The sequence below is a fragment of the Myotis nattereri genome (genome assembly GCF_964212035.1).
Source record: "Myotis nattereri genome assembly, chromosome: 21".
Lineage (NCBI taxonomy): Eukaryota > Metazoa > Chordata > Mammalia > Chiroptera > Vespertilionidae > Myotis > Myotis nattereri.
In genome coordinates this window covers 206,536-228,996 of record NC_138097.1, presented here as the reverse complement: position 1 = coordinate 228,996, position 22,461 = coordinate 206,536, and the positions used below count along the sequence as shown (strand labels likewise).

The following is a 22,461-nucleotide window of genomic DNA, read 5'->3' as shown; positions in this document are numbered from 1 at the left end:
CCAGGGAACGCCTTTAACTTTGAAGCTTTATTACAAAGGTCCCTGGTGAGGTGTCCTATCTACAGCTCGTTAGTTACATTAATAAATATGTTTTCATGGTTCCCAGGTCATCTTTAAACATATCCTGTAATACAGTAGGGATTTTCTTGTAAATTAAATTGCCTGTAACAATGACAAGTGTTGTATTTTGTTTACTCAACTTTTTACCCAGTTGTGTAGTAAAAAAGTCAGTTAAGAGGCCATAGGTACAAAATGGGAATTAGTTCTTTAACTAGATCCACTTTAGAATAAGACATTCTCAGAGTCTTTATCTAATAATGTGGATAGCTCTCTGAAATTCAGGCAGGAAAAGGGTTCCCAGAGTTGGGAAAGTGTGTGGCTATTACACCAGAAACTTCAATACGTATGGCAGGACTGCGCACTTCTGGGACATTCGGAGCCCCTGAGCCAGTATCCCAACAAACGTTAATATTTAATGGATTGTGGGACAGAAATCAGCCTTTCAAATTAAAATATGGACTAGCTTAAATTTTTCAGAGCGGCAAACACAGTTAAAATAAGACGCTGTCTAAAGTTGCTCCGTGGGGGCGGGGCGCGCATCGCCACCCATTTCGCGGGCTGTTTCCCATACAAGCAAGTCCTCCCCTGGACGGGGAGAGGACGCCGTGAATGAATAATAAACTATTCGTAGAGACGTTGCAATCAAGCTGTGATAAAAGCAGGAAATTCAGAGTTTATTAAGCTGATGCAAGGAAGATTAGAGGCTTTTAAACGCGGGTCTGATTGATGTAAAGGTAAACTTTCTTCTAGATACAGGGATTCCGCGCGGTAATGAGGTCCGTGCAGCAATGAGACCAGCACCTTGTTGATAGAGGCTGTGCTTGGAGAGGCGGCCTCGGGAGTCAGACGGGCGATGGGAGAGGAAGGGGCATGAGGACTGGGGTGCGGTGGGGGGTGCCCCACCTTAAAAGGCAAGTTGGGGCCCTCAGTCCTGGCAGAAAGGCCGGGCCCCAGGGGAGCGCGGCCTGGAGGAGGCACCTGCTGGTCAGGCGGGTCGGGAATGAGGGGGTTGGGTTGGGGGGGTGGCGGGCAGTTCGGTAGGAAGACAGGAGGCCCGTGTTGGGGTGAGGGAGCCGGGAGAGGGGAGTGGAGGCCGGGGGTGGGGATGACCCCTTCCCAGGTCACCGAGGTCCGAGGGTCTGCAGCCGCCTAGGAGGGGAGGGCGGCGGCGGGAGGTGCGATGGGCCCAGGCTCAGCGGGAGGCCGGTCCGGGTCCCAGCGCCCGGGGGAGGGGGAGCACCCTCCGGGAAGGTCCCGGGGGCTCGACCCGCCCAGGCGGCCGGGCAGGGGGGTGTGGACGGCTCCCGGGAGGGTGATCACGTTGCCTCCATTACTGTGGCTTCGGGCAAACTTCCGACCAGACGAGCATTTGCAAGTGAAAAGCGCCTTCTCCGCGGTCCGGCCGGTGCCGCGAGGACGTGCGCACGGGCTGGTCGCCTTTGGGTTTGTTTGGAAGCGGAGCTCCGCCTTTTCTCTGTAAAACAGTAAAAAACCATGCGCCCGGCGGCCTAGGGACTCGGTAGCTGGGTTTGCTCTTAAGAAAGGGAAGAAACTTCTGCTCAGCCCCCGACCCGAGTCTTGGATCCGATACATTTTCGGAACCGTTTTCCGACCGGAGCCTTGTTGCTGGTCACGCTGATCCTCGTCCGACAGAAGCGGCCTCACGTGCGGCCGGGAGCGGCCGGGTCAGGCCCACGGTCCCTGGGCCCGGCGCCGCCCGTCAGTCCTTCAGAGGCGGATCTTCCCGGACCTGGACTTCACTCCGGAGCACAATTCGGTTCGCTCCCGGAGGCTGTGCTCCGTCCGGGAGGCTCGGTGGGCGGGTGGGCCGGGCGCTCACTCACCCCAGTGGCCCCGGATCGTGCGTGGAACTCGAATGCACTCCAGTCCCCGAAAGAGGGCGGTCAGGCGGGTTAAGTGCGAGGCTTGACTAAGATGCTTCAAGGGCCGGAGTGAGCATTTCCTTTCAAATTTGAATTGTCTTAAGAAAAGTCACCATGACAACAGAATAAGTTATTTTATTACAAGAAGTAAACAGACTTGCTAATTTTGTGCCTAATTTCACCCATATTACAAATGCAAAGAATATATTATAAGATGGAAGTTACCAAAATGCAAACTATTGTGCATAAATGAAATAAACTCAACTTACAGTTAGCAAGTAGAACATGACGTATCTACAGCCATTATAAATAGTTCAAAGTATATACCATATCTACATACGGGGGGAGTATAAACATGTGAAAAAGGGTTTCTTAAGGAACAGTTAGAACATTTAAATTACTAATGAGGGTACTCAAATATAGAACCAACCAAAACATTTTTTATTTTTCTTTTTTTAAGAAAAACTGTCGAGCTTCCTCCCAGGCCTGCTGAGGAAATCTGTTAGCCAGCTCAAGGTAGTCTTGGGATCCAAGGCATTTTCCTGAGAGAAAAATGGAAAAGAATGAAATGTAAAAGTTAAATTCTTTAAAGTTTAAGAAATTAAAATTATTTTGATATCTGAGTACAAAATGGAGACATAAACTTCAGATAAACTATGACACAATTTATGCAAACAAGGTAATTGATCTACTTATAGTATAAAATATACAATATATTTGAGTCACAATCTATTTTATGCTTCTAATGTATTTAGACATTAACCCCTCTGTAAAACATTGTGAAAAAATTTCTTTTGGATTCCAGAGTAGGAAAATTGGGTAAAATAAGTATAGTAACAAAATAAAACGACAATCATAATCTGTCCTTAAATTAGACTTGAAAGGGTAAATATGTATGTAAACTTGACATATTTTCTAAAACCCTCTATTTGGTTGAGAACTTTGAGTGACGGTCACCTATGGAACCGTGGGGACGGTCAGGGGTGTAAGCACAGCAGCCACTCGCACAGGGGGCGCCGAGCAGCGAGCACCGGCCCAGGCGTGAGCTGCAGGGCTGCTCACACTTAGGGGTGCACATGGGCAACCAGCTCCAATGACCTGAAATGTTTTCTGGGGACAACAGAAAGCTCCCCTGAAGGGAACAGGTCTCCAGGGACAACTTGGTGGGTGTCGCCACAGAGAGTGGTGACTGAGCAAAGCCGAGACGGTTCTCGTTTGCTCACTGTGTGCGGATTAAAGCACCGAGTGGGGAAAGCGTGGGAGTCCGAGAAGAGGGGTCCGGGGAAGAAAGAGGTGGAGAGTCCACAGCCTCAGCCCTCCAGGCAGACAGACAGGCAGCGCCTGGGACTCTGCCTGCCTGACACGCGCCAACGGTGACTCATCCTCCGTCAGGAGGGGCCTCTGCACTGCTCACTGCGGAGAAACTGCTGTCCAGGCACCAATGCAGGCACCGGATTCCTGTGGCATTTTCACATCTTCACAAACTTCAACGTTCTCTGGTCAGAAACAGTAACTAACGATGCTGACTTTCCCCAAGGAGCCCCCATAGCTTTCCTCTTCAGGCTGTAGCTGAGTCAGGGCGGAACTGACTTGCACGTCTGGCTTAGACAAATGGGACCAACTGCGAGGCTGACTTTAATTTCTAAAAGGGGCACAGCTTTCTGTTTACTCATCTGAGTCACTAAAACGTGACTTTTTCATGATACCGTTACAAGCTTATATTTTCATCTTTGTACTTTTCAACACTCGCCCAGTGTGTGTGTGTGTGTGTGTGTGTGTGTAACAATCCAAGATGACCCCCCCACTGCCGCCTGCCCCCCAGTAAGGACTACTCAGTGGGTGCCCCAGGGGGTCCTGCTGGAGGGGCCCCTGACTGGCCACTTTAAAGGCTCTCAAACTAACGGGAGAACTAGGGTCTCAATCAGAGACGCTTCTCGACAGTCACAGAGCCACCCGCACGCCTCAGTTACTGTCTAGGAAGCAAAATGTTGTAAACAGTGAAGATGCTCTTTAAAACTCCACATCTCCCGTTTGATCTCAGGAGACTCCTCAGCAGGAAAACCCTTGTAACCTGATGGCCTTTCCTCCATGGAGGACAATCTTACATTTCTTATTTCAATTAAAAAAATTCAAGTACTTGAATTTAGGGCCAATATGCGTTACTATCACTAATAATTTTATTCTGAACATGTATAGGGGACCAAACCTACCTGATTTCAGTATTTATGTGAGTAACATAGGCCAATATTAATGATCTGATTGTCTCCTGTATTACTAATTTAGTAATTATTCACCATTTATTCTATCTTGCATGAGGTGGGTATAAATTTCACAAAGATATTTTTGTGCTTTTCTTTTACTCCCATAGATTTCTCTGTATATTCTATTTTTTTTTTGTTGAGTTTTAGAGAGATTGGAAAAAGGAGGGAGAGAGAGAAACATTGACTGGCTGCCCCCTGCATGCGCTCGGACTGGGGATCAAACCTGCAGCTGGGCCTGTGCCCTGTCGGGAAGGAGCCAGCCACCTTCTGGCACACCGGATGGTGCTCCACCCACCGAGCCACACGGCCAGGGCTCTGTACGTTCTGACACATTCATGCTGATGACAAAACTGATTTTTTATTGACTGAAATACACTTGGTATCTGAATCTCAACTATTTTAGGCAAAGTAAGCAATGATTTCTCCACGGGTTCCGAAAGGTGAAGTAAGAAACATGCCCGCTCACGAACAAACACGACATTCAATCTGAAGAGACATACCTCTGGGCTGGTACGGCTGGTTAGCTGCCTGGCCGTGATTCTGTGCAAAGTCCTGTGCAAGGTGAGAAAAGCGTTTTTATAACAAAACCACAAGCAGAGAACCTCACTGAGCGCGGCTTTCAAGCTGCTGAGTTCAGAGACAATGATTTTTGCACGAATATTCTGGAGCCCAAATATCCAAGCTGAAGAGACTGATGCTACGCATTCCGTGTTCCTGTAACTTTAAGTTACACAGTGATGACTCCCAGATTCTGCTCGGCTATCACAGGGCTAGGTTGCTGCTACTACGGAAACGACAATTTTACTTTATAGCTAACAAACTGAACACTTTAGTCACATTTACTCTCTTAAACAGATTATTAACATGTTTTTAAAACACAACTATCAAAGCTCTTATGTATTCTGCAGCTAAATTTTAAAGTCTGCTAATTTTACTTTCACATGGAAAATGTAGAATATACAAACTTTCAGAAACTACCAGCTCCTACCTTTAGTATCATTTTCTAGTGATTCTTATTTATCTAAAACACAGGGACCTTGCAGAACCATTTTATAAGCTAAAATCTAATATATATTAATTCCCTTCACAGTTATTTATAGAAAAAAATTACTTGATTTAAGTCCAACATTTTATCTCAAATAAGCATTGTAAGATATGTGTGGAGCATTTACAGAATTTGTGTTAAAATATATGTGAAATGTGTAAAATTTATACTCACTTACATTTGAATGTGTGTTGAATGTAATAGAGCAGATTTAGAACTAGTTTGAGATGAACATCAGATGAAAACAAGTTATATATATATGTATATGTATATATGTGTATACATACATATACACATATATATACACACACACATATATATTTACTACTTTAGATTCTGATATCATTTGTATTTTTACAAATTGTTTCCCAAGCAGTTGAAAATGTAATGGATTAAGGTGAGACAGACACAAATTTGCTCTTTGCTCAACTATCACTGTCTTGGTTGAGGGCCCTCTGTTCCAGCCAAAAGCTGCACCCACGGCCCTGGCAGCCCCGACCCTCTCCTGCCGTACTTTCCTCCTCACATTCACACTAGTGGACAAGCTGCCTGTTTTCTGTCGGACTCCCCGCCTCAATGAAAAGTCTATGGGGGCGGGTTTTATGTTTCATCCCTTGCTGCGATGCCAGTGCCCAGAGCAGGGTGTAACCTGGAGGGACCACAAGGTACCGAATGGAAGAAGGAACCACCTGCGTTTAAGATCACAGTCTGAAATGTAATTTCTATTGAATTCAATCCCAAGGTTCCCAGAATATATGCAGAATCCTAACTCTTGCTATGATGGTTACAGAAGACTTTATTAAGACTTTGATTTAACCATATGACACTTTATGAAAATTTGTGCCTGACCTGTAGATTTGAATATCTTTGAAAACTTTTTCAGAAAATGAAACCCAGGCTCAAACAAAACAACTAAGCTGAAAATAAAAGATTTCTAAACATAATTGACCCAGTTGTGTTGTATTTGAAAGAAAATGGAATGTTTTCAGGAAATAATGATCCACGACGACAGAGGAAAACCACCGGTTAGCTATGAACACACATTAAAGAAGGGCCAACTTGGCTGCTGTCCTGCCAGCGACCGAGTTAGTGTCGATGTGGAAACACTGCTTTGCTTAGTACAGCACCGATTACAGGCTTTCACTCAACCAGAAACACAGGAGGCCGTTCTTAAAAGTTGTCGATTTTCTAAAGGCAATATAACAGGTTTTTGTTACACACACAGATGTGTGTGTGTGTGTGTGTGTGTGTGTGTGTGTGAATAGTATTTATTTAAACATTTACCAATACACTGAAGTTCTAATGGATCTTCCCTCAGCAATCATTCCCTGTCCCTCACAGCCAGACTAAATGAGGTGAATGTGACGTTAAGGCCTTCGCGAAGCCTGGCCATCCTTTGGAAACATCTTGGTGTGGGCTTACCGTTGCAGCACTTTCCTTGAAATCCTCCAGTAGAAACTACACAACACTCACCCCCCCCCCCCGACATCTTATGAATAATGTCCAAGCACAGAGGCAGGTGAGCGCCCTAGCAGGTGGGCGGCTGGCACCTGCCCCCGCAGACAGCGGACAGACAGCGGCGGCTCGCACAGCCGAGGCCGGGCGCACGGAGGTACCTGGATGAAGGCGGCCAGCAGGACGCAGCTCATCTCCTGCTCCAGGATGACCTTGTTCTGGCCGTTGTTGTAACAGGCGGCGATGAGTGACGGGAACAGCACCTTGACCAGCCGGGGGTCGCTGAAGTACCGGAAGGGCAGCTGGCACAGCTGCTGCAGCACCGTGGGGTGGCGGCCGGACTGCACGATGACCTGGGACAGAGGAGCAACCCGGTCAACTGCCAGCCGCCGGCCGGGCCGGCCCCTTTCCGTGGGCAAGTGCCGGGAAGAACCCCCAGGACACGCGGAAGGAGGAAGAGACTCCACTCCTCACTGACCTGAATTTCAGTGACACAGGAAAGGAGCAGACAAGAACCTCGTCTCCTAACTCGAGGAAAGGCTTCCAGAAGTTTTGCAGCCACTGACGTGACTAGAATCGTGATGACGGTCCTGCGACGTGAGCTGTAACCACGCCCCCCCCCCCCCCCCCCCCGCCCGAAGCAGAACAGCCATTTCCCTTAGACCTGCACACAGCCCCCTCCCCAGGCAGACGCCCTCGGGCAGCCCTGCCCACTGCAGTCCCTGACCGGCTCACAGAACACATGAACGTGGATAAATCTGTTCCGGGTGCAGACCAGCCCTGGAAGAGGGGATTGTAGGGGAACCAGCAGCTTCGGCCCAGGCTCCCAAGGTCCCTCCTCCCACCCGTCCTCCTTATCTGTTTCCATCGGTGCCACGGAGACGAAGAGGAGAATTGTTTAGAGAAACGCGGCCGTGGCCGTGCAGCAGGCGAGGCTGCCGGCTGTGCACATGCAGTTAATGGGCTTGTAGGGAGCCCTCCTCACTCACCCCCGGGGCCTTCACGATAAACTCAGAAATGTCCACATCAGGTCTGTTTCAAGTAACCTTGACTGGACAGTTCTCACAGAAGGGCAGGGACACGGTAAAGCCGAGGCCAGGACTGTAAATTGTACTTGGAGAAACACCGTTTTACAGGTACACCCCCAGACAGGACTGCATTCAGATTAAAACCAGAGGGAAAGAACGCCACGGCAGAGGCAGGAGAAACATAAATTACAGGGATTTACAAGTTTTCAAAGCACTTTTAACAATACTTTAAGAACACACGCTCAGATGGTAATGCAGCCTGGTTTAAGAAGAAAATCAACAAAGTAATAGTTCACATATTTCAGTTCAATAGCTAAAATGACATCAAAAACCTTTAGAGAATGCTGATAGGGACTTGTTAATACCTTCAAATCCAGCAGGAATTTTAAAGACGCGCAGCCGTGACCATTCAGCACATGGCTGTGTGCTGCCGTGTCCGACGCTGGCTGAGAAAAATGTGTCCTATCGTCCGCTTTACTGATAAAGCGTTTACCTGCATCGTTATTCTAATCATTAGATACAAGTCCGGGGCACAGCCAAATGGTCCCCGCCTTAGAGTTCACAACGATCCCGTTATGAGAAGTCTCTCCCCTTGAGCTTTTTGTGTGGAACCTCACTGTTGAAATGCTATCAGAAGACACCCCACTGGCCAGTCTGGCTGGCACAGGCACAACGACAAAGACGACAATACCGGGGTCTTGGTAAACGAGACAGAACAGGGGTGCCCAGCGGGACCCTTCCCCCTGGACCCCTGCCCCTCGCTGAGGTGGGCAGAGCCCTCGGGGCCTGTCAGACCCCCAGGAACAGGCAGAGCTGCCCGTGGAGGAGGAGTTTACAGGTCACAGGGCCGTGAGGTGACCTGCCAGCGGCCACGACTTTTAAGCCTCTTGTCGGTGAAGACACTAATGGACGCAGGCAGGTACCTGGGGGTGAGGACCACCCAGGACAGACCACCTGGGCACAGGCTGGGGTGCACGAGGGGTGGTGAGAGCCGCACCCCGGCTTGGCTGTGAGCCAGCAGGACATCTGGTCAGTACTGGCCTTGGAACCACGTGTCACACATTGTGGGCAGCCAGGGTTTGCAGCACGGAGACTCAGGCAAGACCACTGCTGGGCGAGTCAGGTGGGCTGGTGGCATGAGCAAGCGGAACCGTTGGCGGGTTTGGGCTGAGCGCTCCCTTAGGGGTAGGAACCAAGACTGCGATGCCAACAGCCCGACCTGGATGGTGAGGGCTTTGGGCACCAGGAGAGAGTTGGCCGAGAGGCTCTGGACAGACTGCGGGGTGAGGGGGCTCCGTTTTATTCTGTCCAGTCCGTCCTCCCAGGCCACAGGTGGTCACACCCCTTGGATCGCCGAGGCGTTCCCAAGGCAGGAGACAGTCAACAGAGAGGCACCCCGCGGCATGGAAGCTGCTGAATGAAAGGAATGTACACAGTCGGGGAAAGCTCAGTTTACAATCCGCTGTTTCTATCTGCATTCCCGACGGAGCTGGCACTAAATCGGTGGGTGCTGGTCACCTTTGTTTACGAAGGTGGGCACTACCCTGGGCCTGGCCACTGCCCTCCCTCCGGGCATGCAGGCCGACGCCAACCACGGGCTTCTCACAGAGCTCCTGCCGCGGCCGGGAGGGGCCTGGGCGGCAGACAGGGACCAAGAACGGCCCACCACACCGAGACCGCCTCAAACCCGTCGGCCCCTCCGCCGGTCGTGTGATCCTGGGCAAGCTGCCCCAGTGCCCTGGTTTGAAGGTGGGGAATCCCTTCAGAAGTGAACTTTTTAACGACGTATACGAACCATTTCCAACTGGTGTGCCAGTGTTTCTCACCACATGCAAAACCTGACTCTTCAGGCAGGGCACTGACCTCTTTCCCTTGGATTAAAGAAGAAAGAAAGGACAATAGACATCTGGTGCGAATCCATGAAAATTATACCTCTTCTTTTTTTTTGGTCAAATTGGCGAAATTTAATGTATTTTTTGGCGTGCTGTAGAATTTTACCAGTTAGTGTATGTGCGCCATGAGGTGAAAAGGCTGAAAATCACTGGTGCACACACCCCCCTAAGCAGACATCCTGTGGGCGCCCAAATAAAGAGCACACAGGGCCGGGTGCTGGGTCTCGAAACGGATTCTCTCACTGAGAAGCAGATGCCCGAGTCTTGAGTGTGAGGCAGACGAGCAGAAACTGCCTGCACTGGAGCACGAGAGCTTCCTGCCTCCGCGGTCCGTCTGGTCCTTCTCCGTCGCTACGACCCACTGAGGAAGGGGATCTTTGCCCAGGGCCCTGTCCTCGCCACTTTGTTGGTATCACGGGGGTCGGGGGAGAGAGGGAGAGACCCCCACTCCCTCCTCTTTGGAGGCAGGGGCTGGAGAACGAGGAGGCTGCATGCGGGCAGTGTGCCCGGCCTGGTGGGGAGAGGGCCGGGGTCACACACACGGCGTTAGAGAGGAATCTGGTTTAAAAAAGGAAAAGAAGGTGGAAGGTGGAGCAGACAATCCTGCTGACTCTTCCACCTGCTGACCCCTGGCCACTCCTGGCCTCTGGCTCCCATCGGTGTGCCTTCTACCAGGCGGCAGAGACCCGGGTACACGGAGGGCCAGGTGAGGTCGGCAGGCACGGACTGAGTCTCGGGTCACGTCTGTGGGGACAGAGGCCATGCTTCTCGCTCTCAGGAGACGAATGACAAGAAGCGCAGGGGCCTGAGGCATCTGAGAGGGAAGGACGAGGTCCTAGGAGCCACGAGGGAGGCCGCCCCGCACGCAGGGAATGCGGACCTACCCGCAGGGCGGCGTCCCACCTGGCGCCTGGGAACTGCAGGTGGAGGAGTTCCAGGAGAGAAGCCGGGTGCCTGCTGGCCCGTCACAGCTCAGGCTGCCGCCATGTCACGCGGCCTCGACAACGGAAATCCGCTTCCTACAGCTCTGGAGCCCGGGAATCTGAGGTCAAGCCTCTTCCTGGGTGCAGACCGACCCCTCCCTGGCCTCTTGCGCGTGTGTGTGTGGACGGACAGACCTCTCCCCAGGGCCACCGGTCCTGCCTCATCAGGACCCACCCCTGTGGCCTCATTGGACCTTAGTTACCTCCTAAAAGCTCCCCCCCAAGTGCGGTCTCGGGGGGTTAATGTTCAACATGGAACGGGGGGGGGGGGGGGCGTGGGGGGGGCGGGATCACACAGTTCAGCCCAAAGGTGCAGCTGTGACTCCTCCTCCGGCCGGAGGGACGTCTCATCCGAGAGGCTGCCCTCACCAGCTGCGTGCCAGCCAACCCTCGGCGGCCACGGGCCCCGCACTGCCGGCTCAGGGGACTGTCAGGAGCCCGGCTCTGGCCAGTTACCAACTGGAGCTTCCGGGTCCTTTCTATGGGGGGGGGGGGGGGGCGGGATGGCAGCTTCAGGGCTTAGCTGAGGCTCACACGAGGCATCTGTGACCAGAATATAAAGCCACGTAGCGATGGGCACTGCTGCCGTGTCCTCTCCGGTGGCATCTGCTCCCACCGAGGGGCTTGCAGGACCGGAGCCCCTCCCAGGTGAGGCCTAAGGCATGTTTTCCATCATCCCAGCCGCCTCCCCATGAAGGCACTCGCTGGGCAGATCCGGCAGCATCTCCAGCCCCTGGAAGCCACAGCCTGGCCTCCCCGACCCTGTGCCCACAGGACCAGGACGAGCTCCGCACACAGCGGGGTGCCAGGGGGAGCTGGTGGGGGTAGGAGGGCGTCCTGACGGCTCTGAGGAGGGAGAGTCCCGGCAGGAGCACGATCCTAGAAACAAGCGCAGAGGCTCAGCCGACCGTGTGCTTCCAGCTGCTGTGCCCAACGTGCCAAGGGAAACAGGCGGAGGGCAGAGCCACAGACGGAGCCGTGGGCCCGCGTCATCAGCATGAGCTTCCTGTGGAGCACAGGGAACCCTCACGCCCAGGAAGCCTTCCAGGCAGCACAGCCAGAGACCCGCTCCTTCCAACCGAGACAGGGCAGCAGCCGCTGTGCCTTCCCTCCCGTCCTGTGCGGCCCTGCTGGACGGCGAGGCTCGTCCGTGCCACCGGGGGATCCACCCGCACGTCCCCTCGTGAGCTGGATGGTCTGTCTGCCTCCACGTCCCGTCGCCTCGGCCTGCACAGCCAGCCCTGGTCACACAGTGTGTCCGGGGGAGGGCACCGGGGCCTCGCGGCTGGGACAGGCCTCCCTCTGCCACGACGCTGTGAGGACGACGAGAAGGTGGCCGTCTGCACCCTGGAGGAGACCCTCCTGGGCCCCAGCCTGGCATCCCGACCTCGGGCTTCCAGCCGCAGACAGAACAAGCGTGTGCTGCTCACCAGCCCGGGGCCCTTGTTTCTGCAGCTGAGAGACAGAGGCCCCTGCAGGATGGGCCGCACGCGGAATCCTCAGGGCCCTGGGCACGGCCGCAGGCTCCTGGCCGGGTTACGGAGAGTCTGGGGAGGCCCGTCTCTTGGTGGTGCGGGTGGACGCCGTCTCCAGGACACTGCACGTAGGACCCCTCACCCGCAGGGCAGAGCCGGTCGGGCAGTGTGTGCAAAGGCCCTCCTCACGGCCTCACTCTCTTCGCACTCTCTGTGGTGGGCAGACGGGGGTGGGTGACCATCCTCTTTCAGAACAAAAAAGATGACGTTCAGAAACTTCAAAAGACTGTCGCAGGTCCCCAGGCAGCCCCGGGGCGCTGAGTGCTGGCTTCCCGCCCACCCTCAGGCCCCTGCAGGGCCCTCAGACGCGAGGCGCCCCTCCCTGGCACAGGGCTGGCTCTGTCGCTGTGCCCGAGCTCGTCCCGTGCCTGCCGCCAGCCGGCTTCTCACAGTCTTGTCCAGACGGAGATGAGGACGACACACCGCCATCCAAACAGACGCCGACCGGCGGACACAGACCCCCAGCACGAAGGCCTCCTCAACACTCAGGTTCTGCTGGGTGAGGCATCCAGTGACCAGCTCTCGGCCTTGTCCCAAACGATCAGACGGAAAAACTGAACGAGAGGAACGGAGGGGGCAGGGCTGACGCTCAGGGGAACCTGCTGGGCACGCGACTGCATGAGCTCCGTCCGGGACGCCGGCAGTCAGCTGCCTGGGGGTCTGAGTGGCTGCAGTCCGGCCTGACATTTCTGGAACAAACACTATCGTGTACAACAGGCTGATGATGCTGATCTGTGGTATCACCTGAGTACTTTTCCCAATAGTTACATTTAAAGAAGAAAAAGGGAAGTGGGGTGACGTGCTGAGTAGCCGTAGGTCTGGTCTGAAGGTGCATTCGGCCTGGGAGAGTGTGCGGATCACACGTCTGAACACAACGCACACTCCCTTCCTGGGACCGCAGGAGAGGCCTGCGGAGGTTCCATCCTGTTACATAAACGGAAACACCCGCCTCTCCTCCAACTGTGACGGCCTGGAGTGCTGCCAGGAGCCAGGAAGTGAGGAGCAGACAAACCGCCCATTCATCCAATGTTTGCTGAGCGTCTGCTCCGGCCAAGGGGGACGAGGCACCTGGGAAGGTGGTGACGAGTGAGAGCCATCCCTGCCCTCGAGCAGGGCCCAGTCTTCCCACAGCCCATCTCTTCTCCTTGCAGGGAGTTCTGCAAGCTCCAGCTCAGTCCCGGTTCTCATGTCAGAACCAGGCTATAAAAGTGATCGGTTTCCCAGTCCTCGCTGTCAGCTCCGTGGGGACGCTGTGCCCCTAGTACCTTGCATGGTGCCCATCCCGTTCCTGCAAAGAGCAGGTACTCATGGCTCTGGGAAGGGAAGGCATGAGGACCAGCTCAGGTTCCCAAACCTACATCCAGTGCTGCGATGACCCATCTTTGCATTTGCAAGAACAGCTGCCTGGCTGGGTCCCTCGGCCAGCACCCCACCGAGTCCCAGGCTCCTGGCACTGCGGTCCGAGAGCAGGGGCAGCTCCTCCCGGCGCCCTGCGAGCCGGCCTCTCAAATCTAAGGCCACCCAGTTCTGTCGGTCAGTGTGGCCGGGGGTGAAGTCAGACAGAATGTGTACAGACGGCTAATCTCACCAAGGCAAAGTCTTCATGCCTAAGAATTCTTGTTTTGTTTTCCCTTTTCTTGTCAGAGACAAGATGTCCTCACCCGAGGGGTGAGAGCAGGTGTCTAGACATCTGAATGCACCGAGAGAGACAGCCGCGAGGGTCCGTAGATCGTTGGAACAAAGCATATTTTTGTAGCAGAGCGGAGACAAAGTCGCGTTGCATTCCTTCTGCGAACAGGTCCTGCTGCAAAGCTGCAGCGAGGGCGGCTAGGCCAGCGCATTGCTCCTGGCACGTCCTGTCACACCTGCCGCCGGCCGGGCCTGGCGGCCAGTGACCTTCAGGAATCACCACACACACACACACACACACACACACACACATGCGCGTGTGTGCTACCGGAGGATTAGGAACGCCATGGCAGGACATGTGGGGGCAAGAGCGGGTGGCGGAGGCGCAGACCTAACAACGCCCGAAGGTCCCAATACTCCCAGGGGCTTGGGGAGCTGGTGCCCGACCCCCTCCCAGGCAGCCCTGGGCGAGCGAGGGTCATCCACGCAGCGCCTGCCACCTCCCAGCAGCCGACGGGAGCGTGGGTGCATTCCCCGAGCACTTACCGGCTGCCCAGCACTAGTCTGTCTGTGACAATTTTATTTAATCTTAAAAATATAATAGCAGTCACATCTCTTTGTAGTCCGTTTACTGCTTTCTCAAGTGAAATAAATGGTCTCTCGGATTTCCCCGCTTTCATCTCTGCTCTAAGCACCGGAGGATAAGGTTCCAATTAGGGGCCAGGAAAGGCTCCCCGTCATTCATGTCAGGCGTCTCCCGGTCGCTCCCTCACACCAGCTCAGGGCACCTCCGGGCTCCGTGGTGGGTTTCAGAGAGAATTCCCCGGGTGTGAGGTCTCCCTTCCTCCGACCTGGGCCCACGGTGCTGAGTGGAGACCCTCTCGCTGCCTCCCCGACCGCATCTGGTGGCCACCGGGCAATGTGTCCTGCTCAGCAGGGCATGGCCCTGGGAAGGGGAGGGGCAGCGGGGCCAGAGCAATGAGAGGGTCCACACAGGGTCCCTGTGCAGGAGACGTCAGCGCTCCCAGCAGCTGGGGATGGTGGCTGGAGGGGAGGGCGTGTTGGGGCTGAGCAGTGGGCACTCCGGCCTTTTCCCCGGCAGAGCAGGGAGGCCCCCCATGATGACCTCGCACCGCACAGAACCGGCCCCGCTCTGGCCCCGGCTCTGTGCCATCTAGTCCAACGTGCACAGCCGGGAGGTGGCAGCCGCGTGGTTGCACTTTACAGAATAGCCGCGGCACCGCAGGGAGCGTCCGCCGGGCGCAGAGCTGGCTGTGGGGCAGCTGCCCAGTGCAGAGCCCACGCCCTCTCCTCAGGCTACAAAACACTCCCCGCGCCTAAGAGGGCGACCACCCTGACTGCTGCCCGGGCAGGTCTCTGACGAGGTGGGCAGCACCTGCTGACACATGAAGGGTCCCAAAGGGATGGAAGAAAACCCTTCAGAATGCCCGCATCAGCTTGCTGCCGAGATGGACGACACGTGCTCTGGGGTCTGTGCGTGCAGACTCTCCCACAGCGCGCCGGCTTGGAGTGGGGCTACACCAAACGGCTTTTTAAAAAACATCCGCCATCACACATCACAGATTTGCTAGGACAATGCACCAACTCGGTGAGCAAAGACCCCAAAGGCACCCACTCCCCCCGCCCCCGCCCTCACCACACGGGAGGCAGGGCTGGGGCGTGCACCGCGCTCCCTCATGGCAGCGTTTTCTCACAACGGGATTTGCCAAACACGAAACAGAAGTTTCCTTTGGTTCTCAGAATCACTGGCTCCAGCAAAACAAAACTAAGGAGTTTCTTTTAGAATAGAGTCGAAGGTAAGTAAGTTATACTGTCCAAGAAACGGCTCTTACATTTTTAGCTGCCAGTCAGTTCAGGAGGGTTGGTCAGTGAAGCAGAAGTGCTGTGTCTTTCAAAACCTGGGGCCGTTTTAACCTTTTCTGCAGGATCATCCCGAAGGGTGATGTGTCATCTTGACATCTGATCCTTCATTCGGCAAATATTTACCAGGTAATTGCTACCTGCGTGGCACTGCTCTCGGTGCCGGCATTTAGTGGGATGGCTGGGAGTGGGAGACAGAGTCAACAGGGAAATGTCAGGGGGCAGGTGCCACCAGTGAGAAGAAAAACAGAGGGAGGCAAAGCAGAAACAGGACCACGGCCGACAGGAAAGGAAGCCTCTGGGAGCAGGACAGGTGGCAACCATGTCCCCGAACCTGCTGGTTTCTTGGGAAAAGCATTCCAGGGAGAAAGCAGCAAGGACAAGGCTGTGTTTGTGGAGCAGCCAGGAGACCAGTGGCAAGAGCAGGGGCTGTGACTGCCGTACTGAGAAATGAAAACGGTGACATGTACCTACTTAGGCTGGTCTGGCCATGACCTCCCACGCGTCTCACATGGTACAGTCACACTCCATCAGACAGGAGGGTAAAGCCCAGAGAGGGAGGGACTCACCAAGGCCACCCAGCTGTGCAGTCGGGACAGGACCCACGACCCTGACGGCCGCCCCAGTAGCTGTTCGACGGCATCGGTGTCTGTGACCCACAGGGTCTCCCGCTCCCGCTCCCATCTCAGGAGGTGTTTTCACTCAGTGATTATTTAAAGGCTCCTCTGTGCCCTGACCGGTGACTCGGCTGGAGAATCACCAAAAGGCCAGTTCGATTCCTGGTCAGAGCACAGACCTGGGTTGCGGGTCTGGTCCCCAGTCGGGGCACGTATGGGAGACGACCGATGGATGTTTCTCTCTCTCTCTCTCTCTCTCTCTCTCTCTCTCTCTCTCTCAAATTAATGAAAGCATATCCTCGGTGGGGTTAAGAGCAAAGGCCCCTCCGTGACTGAAGACGAAGGCAGCCCAGATTCAGCCCGGCTCAGGCGCTCACCCCCGACAGAGCGTCCTTCTGATCTTATGTCTGTGCACACCCCACCGTCAGGAGAAGGTTTCCCGGCTGACAAGGACGCGAGGCCAGGGCACCCGACCAGAGCCTGTGCAGAGGACCCAGAGGACCCCTGGGAGGGGTGCAGGCCGTCTCCCGTGCGTCTCCTGCTCTGCCCAGGCCTGTGATGGGCGGGGCTCAGAGAGGACGGGCTGCATGTCCCCTTGGGCGGAGGCAGGTCCTCCCTGTGCTCGTAGTCTCACAGCCGCTGCCCGGTGGACCCCCCTTTCTCAGTCCAGCTGAGACGAATTGAGGCTAGTGCTCCGCCTCACGGCTCCCATGCTGGGCGGTGAGTGTTTCACTGGAGTGTTCAGACTCTGAGAAGCTGAGGAGGCCGTGCAGGAAGGATGGCCGATCGGTGCGGCCCTGAGCGTCGCAGGCCTGTGACGCCGGGAGGTGGCTCGGTGCCAGGGAGCGGTGATGCGGGCGAGCCCAGCGGGCAGCAGCTGCCTCCCGAGCTTCCCTGCGACTGTCCCTCACTCCACACAGCACCTGGGCGCCGTGGCCGCGGGGACCTGCCTCACAGGTGAGTAGACGAGGCTCGGCGCTCGGCAGCCGGCCAAGGTCACAGCGCCGGACGCCAAGGGCGTGCCCAGCGCTCCCGTCAGGGCCCACACTCTTGTCCTCTGGCAGCTGACGTTCAGGACGTCAAGGATCACGTCAAAACTTCAGCTCAGGCGGATTCAGGCTGTGGCTGCACCAGGCCCTGACGTGCTGCTGCCCGTCCACAGGCAGGGGGTCTGTGGGAACACGGGGAGCCAGCCGTCGGGGAGGAGGCCCCTTTCTCAGCCAGGCACCCCAAGGGCACTGGCCATGCTGGTCCCGGGAGGTGCGGGCTCCGCCAAGGCTGCGTCTGCTCCAGGGATCGGCCGGCAGCCACCGGCCAATGCGTGGCGCTCCTGACAACTTCTCGGATGGTTTGTGCAGAAAAAAGGGCCCCTGACGTGAGCACGTGTTGGGAAGCTCGTTGAAGAGACGAGGGGAGTAAAAAGTGTCTTTTATTTGGATTCGGTGATGTGGGCGACGTTCTCTGCCATCAGCCAAAATTGCTAACTGGCAAGTGCCATTCTAACACCAGCCAGGTCACTCACTAAAAGTCTTAAAATATTTAAGCAAAACTTACTTTTAATTAGGAAATTTATTGTGCAACTGATTGAATTTTACTTTTGAGGGGGAAAAACCGTATTTTTCTCTGAGCTGAAATATTGAGGGTAACTCCAAAATGGTTATATTGTCAACACCCTAGGCTCATCCTCAGACGTGGCATTTACTGTATAAGAGGAATGTGCGTGTCACGCAGAGAAGCCGGATGCAGCGTGACAGCTAAGAGCGAGCCGCCCACACGCACTGTGAGAGGAGGGAGGCCTGGGACCCGGCGGCCCTCCGAGCCCACAGTGGGCTCCATCCATGGGGACAGGCTGGGGAGCGCACACGGGGGTGTGACCGGGGACCCTCGCCTTGGAGAACAACGGACAGTAAGGGTGCTGGAGCAGGACTTGGGCTGCCTCTGAAGGCTCAGAGCTGGAACCGGCTGGAAAGCTGTGCCCTGGGAACACCCGCTCTGCGTCCCTGAGCCCCGAGGGAGCAGGACTGGGAACAGCCCTGCTCTCGTTTGCAGGGAAACGGCCGAGGGGAGGACAACAGAGTTTAGGGATGATTAGTCCATTAATGTTTGGGTTTTCTTACTAAATCACCAAATTGTACAAGACCTGGAAAATGCAGGTCACAGCTCAGGCCGATCTCGTTCCAAGAGCCTCACCGTCCAGCTCATGCTGCTCTCCCCAGGAGCCCGCAGGAGGCCGCGCACATGCAGGGCGGACGGTTACAGGACGCATGGACTTCCCCACAGAGGCGCTGACGCGGACGCTGGGCCACAGCGACCCTTCCCTTCAACTCTCCTCAGAGGTTCGGACTCTGACAGCTGCACTCTCTGGGGTCTTTCCAAATGAAACGTCCGTCACTAACCAAAATGAATATGCAAAGGCGCTTATTCCCCATCCAGCAGTACGCAGGCCGTCAAGTCATTTGTCACTGAGTTAATGTAATTATCAGGGCACTTTTAATTATCCCATATAAAATGCAAATAAGGGGAAGGGCTCACAGCACATGCTAATTGTGTTCATTATAATAATTAAATGGGAAGAAAGTTACGGCGAGTCCTGATGTGCCACACAATAGACGGATGCTTCTGATCTGACCCAACGTTTTCATGAGAGACGGCGACCCTTCGGAAAGGTGACCCCCACACGCAGGCACCACTTCCAGGGCAGGTTGTCTGCTGAAGGCCTGAGGGCTCGGTCCTGCCAGCTCACAGACTGACTGGGTGCGGGTCCTTCACGCAGAGCCATGAGCTGACAGCACAGTGTGGGCCTGGCTCACGGGGGAGCATCCAGCACCACCCACTTTTTTTTTTATGTTTCTCATTGCCTTTGTTCATTTTTATTCAAAATTAGCCGTCCAAAGTGATCTGACCGCTATGGAATAAACAAACGTAAGTTTATGCCACAGGCTTCTTTCTTCTGTGGTGGGTTTCTTTTCTGCCGGCTTCTTCTCAGCGGCTGGTTTCTTGGTAGCTGCAGCCTTTTTCCGACCAAAGGCTTCTTCTGCTTCTTAAGGCCAACAGCCTTCTTTCCTTTCTTCCTGACCACAGGCTTCTGGCCTGGAACCCTCTTCTCATCTGATTTGGCTTCTAGTGCTGCTGCTGCTCTATCCACCCGAAGCTTGTGGTTCTTGGCCTGGCGAAGAATGGTGTCCCGGCGCGTGGTCTCTGCCTGTGGGTTTAGCTTCCACATGATCCTCAGGGCTTTCCGTGGATTCCTCTTCGGGACTCTGCGGTGAATCTTCTTGCGTGGTGCTCGGAGGGCTCTCTGGATCTCTGGGCTTTTCTACATTCTGCTCGGTCTGCACTGAGCATCGCGTGCATGGGAAGGCTGAGTTACTCTTCAGGGGGCAGCTCCACGCCAAGTGCCACGCAGCTCATCTACCTTGCGGAAAGCACTTTCAGTCCAAATGCAGAAACGGCCCACATGCCCTCCAGGTGCAAGTTTCAAAATGTTCAGTTTGCTTACATTAAGCAGAGTAATTCCAGGGATGTTTCTGAAGGCTCTGATGATACCGTTGTCCTCGTTATAGATGATACAAGGTCCCCTGCGCTGGATACGACGCCGGTTTCTCATTTCGCCCTCGCCAGCCCTCATTCGCTGAGAAGCATAGACCTTTTTTATATCGTTCCAGGCCTTAAGTTTCGTAAGAAGCAAAACAGCCTCCTTGGTTTTCGTGTAGCCTTCAACTTTATCTTCAACCACCAAAGGAAGCTCAGGAACTTCCTCAATACGGTGACCTTTAGACATGACCAGTGCTGGTAAGGCTGGGCAGCAAGGGCAGAGCAGATGGCATATCGTTTCTGTGTTGTGTTTACTCTGCGGTGCCAACGGCGCCAGGTTTTGGTTGGTGCAAACATGCAGCCCCCACGACACATATTTCCAAAAGCACCCTGGCCAGAACGATGAGTTCCACCACCTCGGGCTCTGGGAACTCGAGCCACAGCTCTGCCAGGACCCCAGGACGCGGCACTGGTTTGATGACCTGCCAATTCATGACAGCATAGGGCTGTCTACTGTTTTTGCGCAAGTTGGTGTGAACAAAATTCACAATATCTGGTCGAATGGGAGCCTTGAACACAGCAGGCAAAGTGACATTTTTTGTCAGATGTTTCCCCCTTTTCAGAGTACACAGGTATCAGTGGACGAGCACACGCCATGGCGGGGAGAGGAGAAGGCCACACTCCTCTCCACCCGGCGGCTCCCACAGGAAAAGCCGTCCACTTTTTTAAAACTGATTTTACTGTGGCAAATATATGCAACATGAAAGTTACTATTCTAACCATTTTTAAGCCTACAATTCAGTGGCATTAACTGTATCCACAATATTGTGCAACCATCACCATCATCCATCTCCAGAACCAATCTACCTCTTAGTTGAGCCACAAAGTCCCAGCTCCAGAGGGAAAATGCTTTCTCTGAGATCACACAGCCAGGGACGGAGTGGGGTTAGACTCCAGGCTTGTTTCCTAGCCTGTGGTCCATCTGGCGCTCATCAGACACGCACTCACAGCTTCCCAGGACCTTTGTGGCTCCGGAGTCAGGCACACAGATATCCAGGCGCAGCATCTCAATGCCTGGGTACCCTCCAGGCCCGGGTACACGTTAGGGATCACCAGTAGATGGGGCTGTGGACATCCGATTTCCTTGAGCGACACGGAATGAAATGAAATGTACACGGGGTGGGCTTTGCAGGACCTGGAATCTAGTTCTGGTCTTAGTGGTTCTTACGCCATCTCAGGGCTGGCATCACCCCAGAACCCCAGTTTCTCACTGTCCACGAGGCAGGACAATTCCTGCACTTGCAGCCACACTGAAGGGCTCAGGGCTCTGGGGGCAGCAGATGGGAACCATTTATGAAGAATTCCACAAATATCAGGGATTATGCTTAGAAACAGCATCGCTAAGGCCCAGTGCTCAGTGTTTGACAATTACTATCGTTTATATTTCTGATGGTTTCTGCTGTATTTTATCCTATTCTTTCTTCTCAGAGATTGCTGCACCTCAGCCACTGCCTTGGATGTCTGGCTCTTTCCACCTTTCTGATTTCTTCCTCACAGCGAGCTCACCCTGAACAATTACCCACGCGGCACTGACCAGCACCAGGTCCTGTCTCCTCGTGTTGCTACTTAATGTGTTTTCTTGTTCCTGCGTGCTCACTCTTGCTTGGCCACAGGCCTAGGTCGGCTGTCACCGCCACCTGCAAACACCAGCTCCCGACCCATTTCCCATCCTGCCTGGTGAGCCCAGAGACTCAGAGCAGGTGCTTCACTTACAGGAGAGGACTAGTCCGTGACCAGCGTCACGGGAAACTCTCGGAAAGTCCACAGGATTCTGAGCTCCGTAATTCTCACCCGAGTGGTTAGCGGAGCTTGAAACTGTCCCTCACCTTGGCTGCCGTGAAGAAACCGCCTGTGCGATGGCGTCGGGGCCTGAAGGGGGCGTGCTCAGCACCACCCAGCACCCAGCACACCCCTGCCTTTCCAGCAGGAAGGGTCTCCACCACCGGGAGAGGAAGGTCCCCCCCCCCCCCCCCCCCGCCCCCGCCACCCACCAGCCAGCGGAAACCTGGCAACTCAGCCAATGAGAAGCATCGCCCCCAGGAGCGAAGCGCTCCCGCTCCTTCGATGGACTTTTCTCCAAAGCTCCCCTGCGGTCCCGTCTTTCCTCTACAAAGTAACGTTCTCATTTGTTTTCTGGACTTAGCGATATAGTCTTTTGCTACAGCATGCTTATCCAGAATTGCAATTATCTGCTATTCCCAAATAAACACATTTAAAAAAAATATTTTTTATTGATGTCAGAGAGGAAGGGAGAGAGAGAGAAATAGAAACATCAATGATGAGAGAGAATCATTGATCGGCTGCCTCCTGCACACCCCCTACTGGGCATTGAGCTTGCAACCCAGGCATGTGCCCTTGACCAGAATCGAACCCAGGACCCTTCAGTCTGCAGGCCGACACTCTATCTACTGAACCAAATCAGCTAGGGCTAAACACATTTTTGCTGATAAAATAACTAGCAGTTTTATTTCTAAGGTCCATAGAACTGAACTTTTTGCTGTGGAACTGTACACAGCAAAATATTACCACACACACAAATCACTCGCCTCTGTAAGAGCAGCAGGTGTCATGGTAACATATGGTAAACAACTTAAAACA

General features: G+C 54.3%; 1 protein-coding gene and 1 pseudogene across 2 annotated transcripts in view; both read right to left on the bottom strand.

Annotated features, from left to right (window-relative positions):
* Positions 1-708: 708 nt before the first annotated feature.
* Positions 709-22,461, bottom strand: part of SCAPER (S-phase cyclin A associated protein in the ER) — a 161,646-nt gene continuing 139,893 nt past the window's right edge. Inside the window, exons 30-32 of the mRNA XM_081114903.1 lie at positions 6,866-7,057; positions 4,705-4,756; positions 709-2,485 (exon numbers count right to left, since the gene is read on the bottom strand). Coding sequence (XP_080971029.1) covers positions 2,385-2,485; positions 4,705-4,756; positions 6,866-7,057 — 345 coding nt within the window. The 3' untranslated portion in view covers positions 709-2,384. The remainder of the gene's footprint in view (positions 2,486-4,704; positions 4,757-6,865; positions 7,058-22,461) is intronic.
* LOC308535680 (large ribosomal subunit protein uL4-like) lies at positions 8,763-20,475 on the bottom strand (annotated as a pseudogene). Its single transcript has 7 exons — positions 19,211-20,475; positions 15,793-15,833; positions 13,501-13,669; positions 12,588-12,696; positions 11,516-11,613; positions 10,977-11,086; positions 8,763-9,008 (listed from the first exon to the last, which is right to left on the bottom strand). The product of its transcript is annotated as a large ribosomal subunit protein uL4-like (transcript).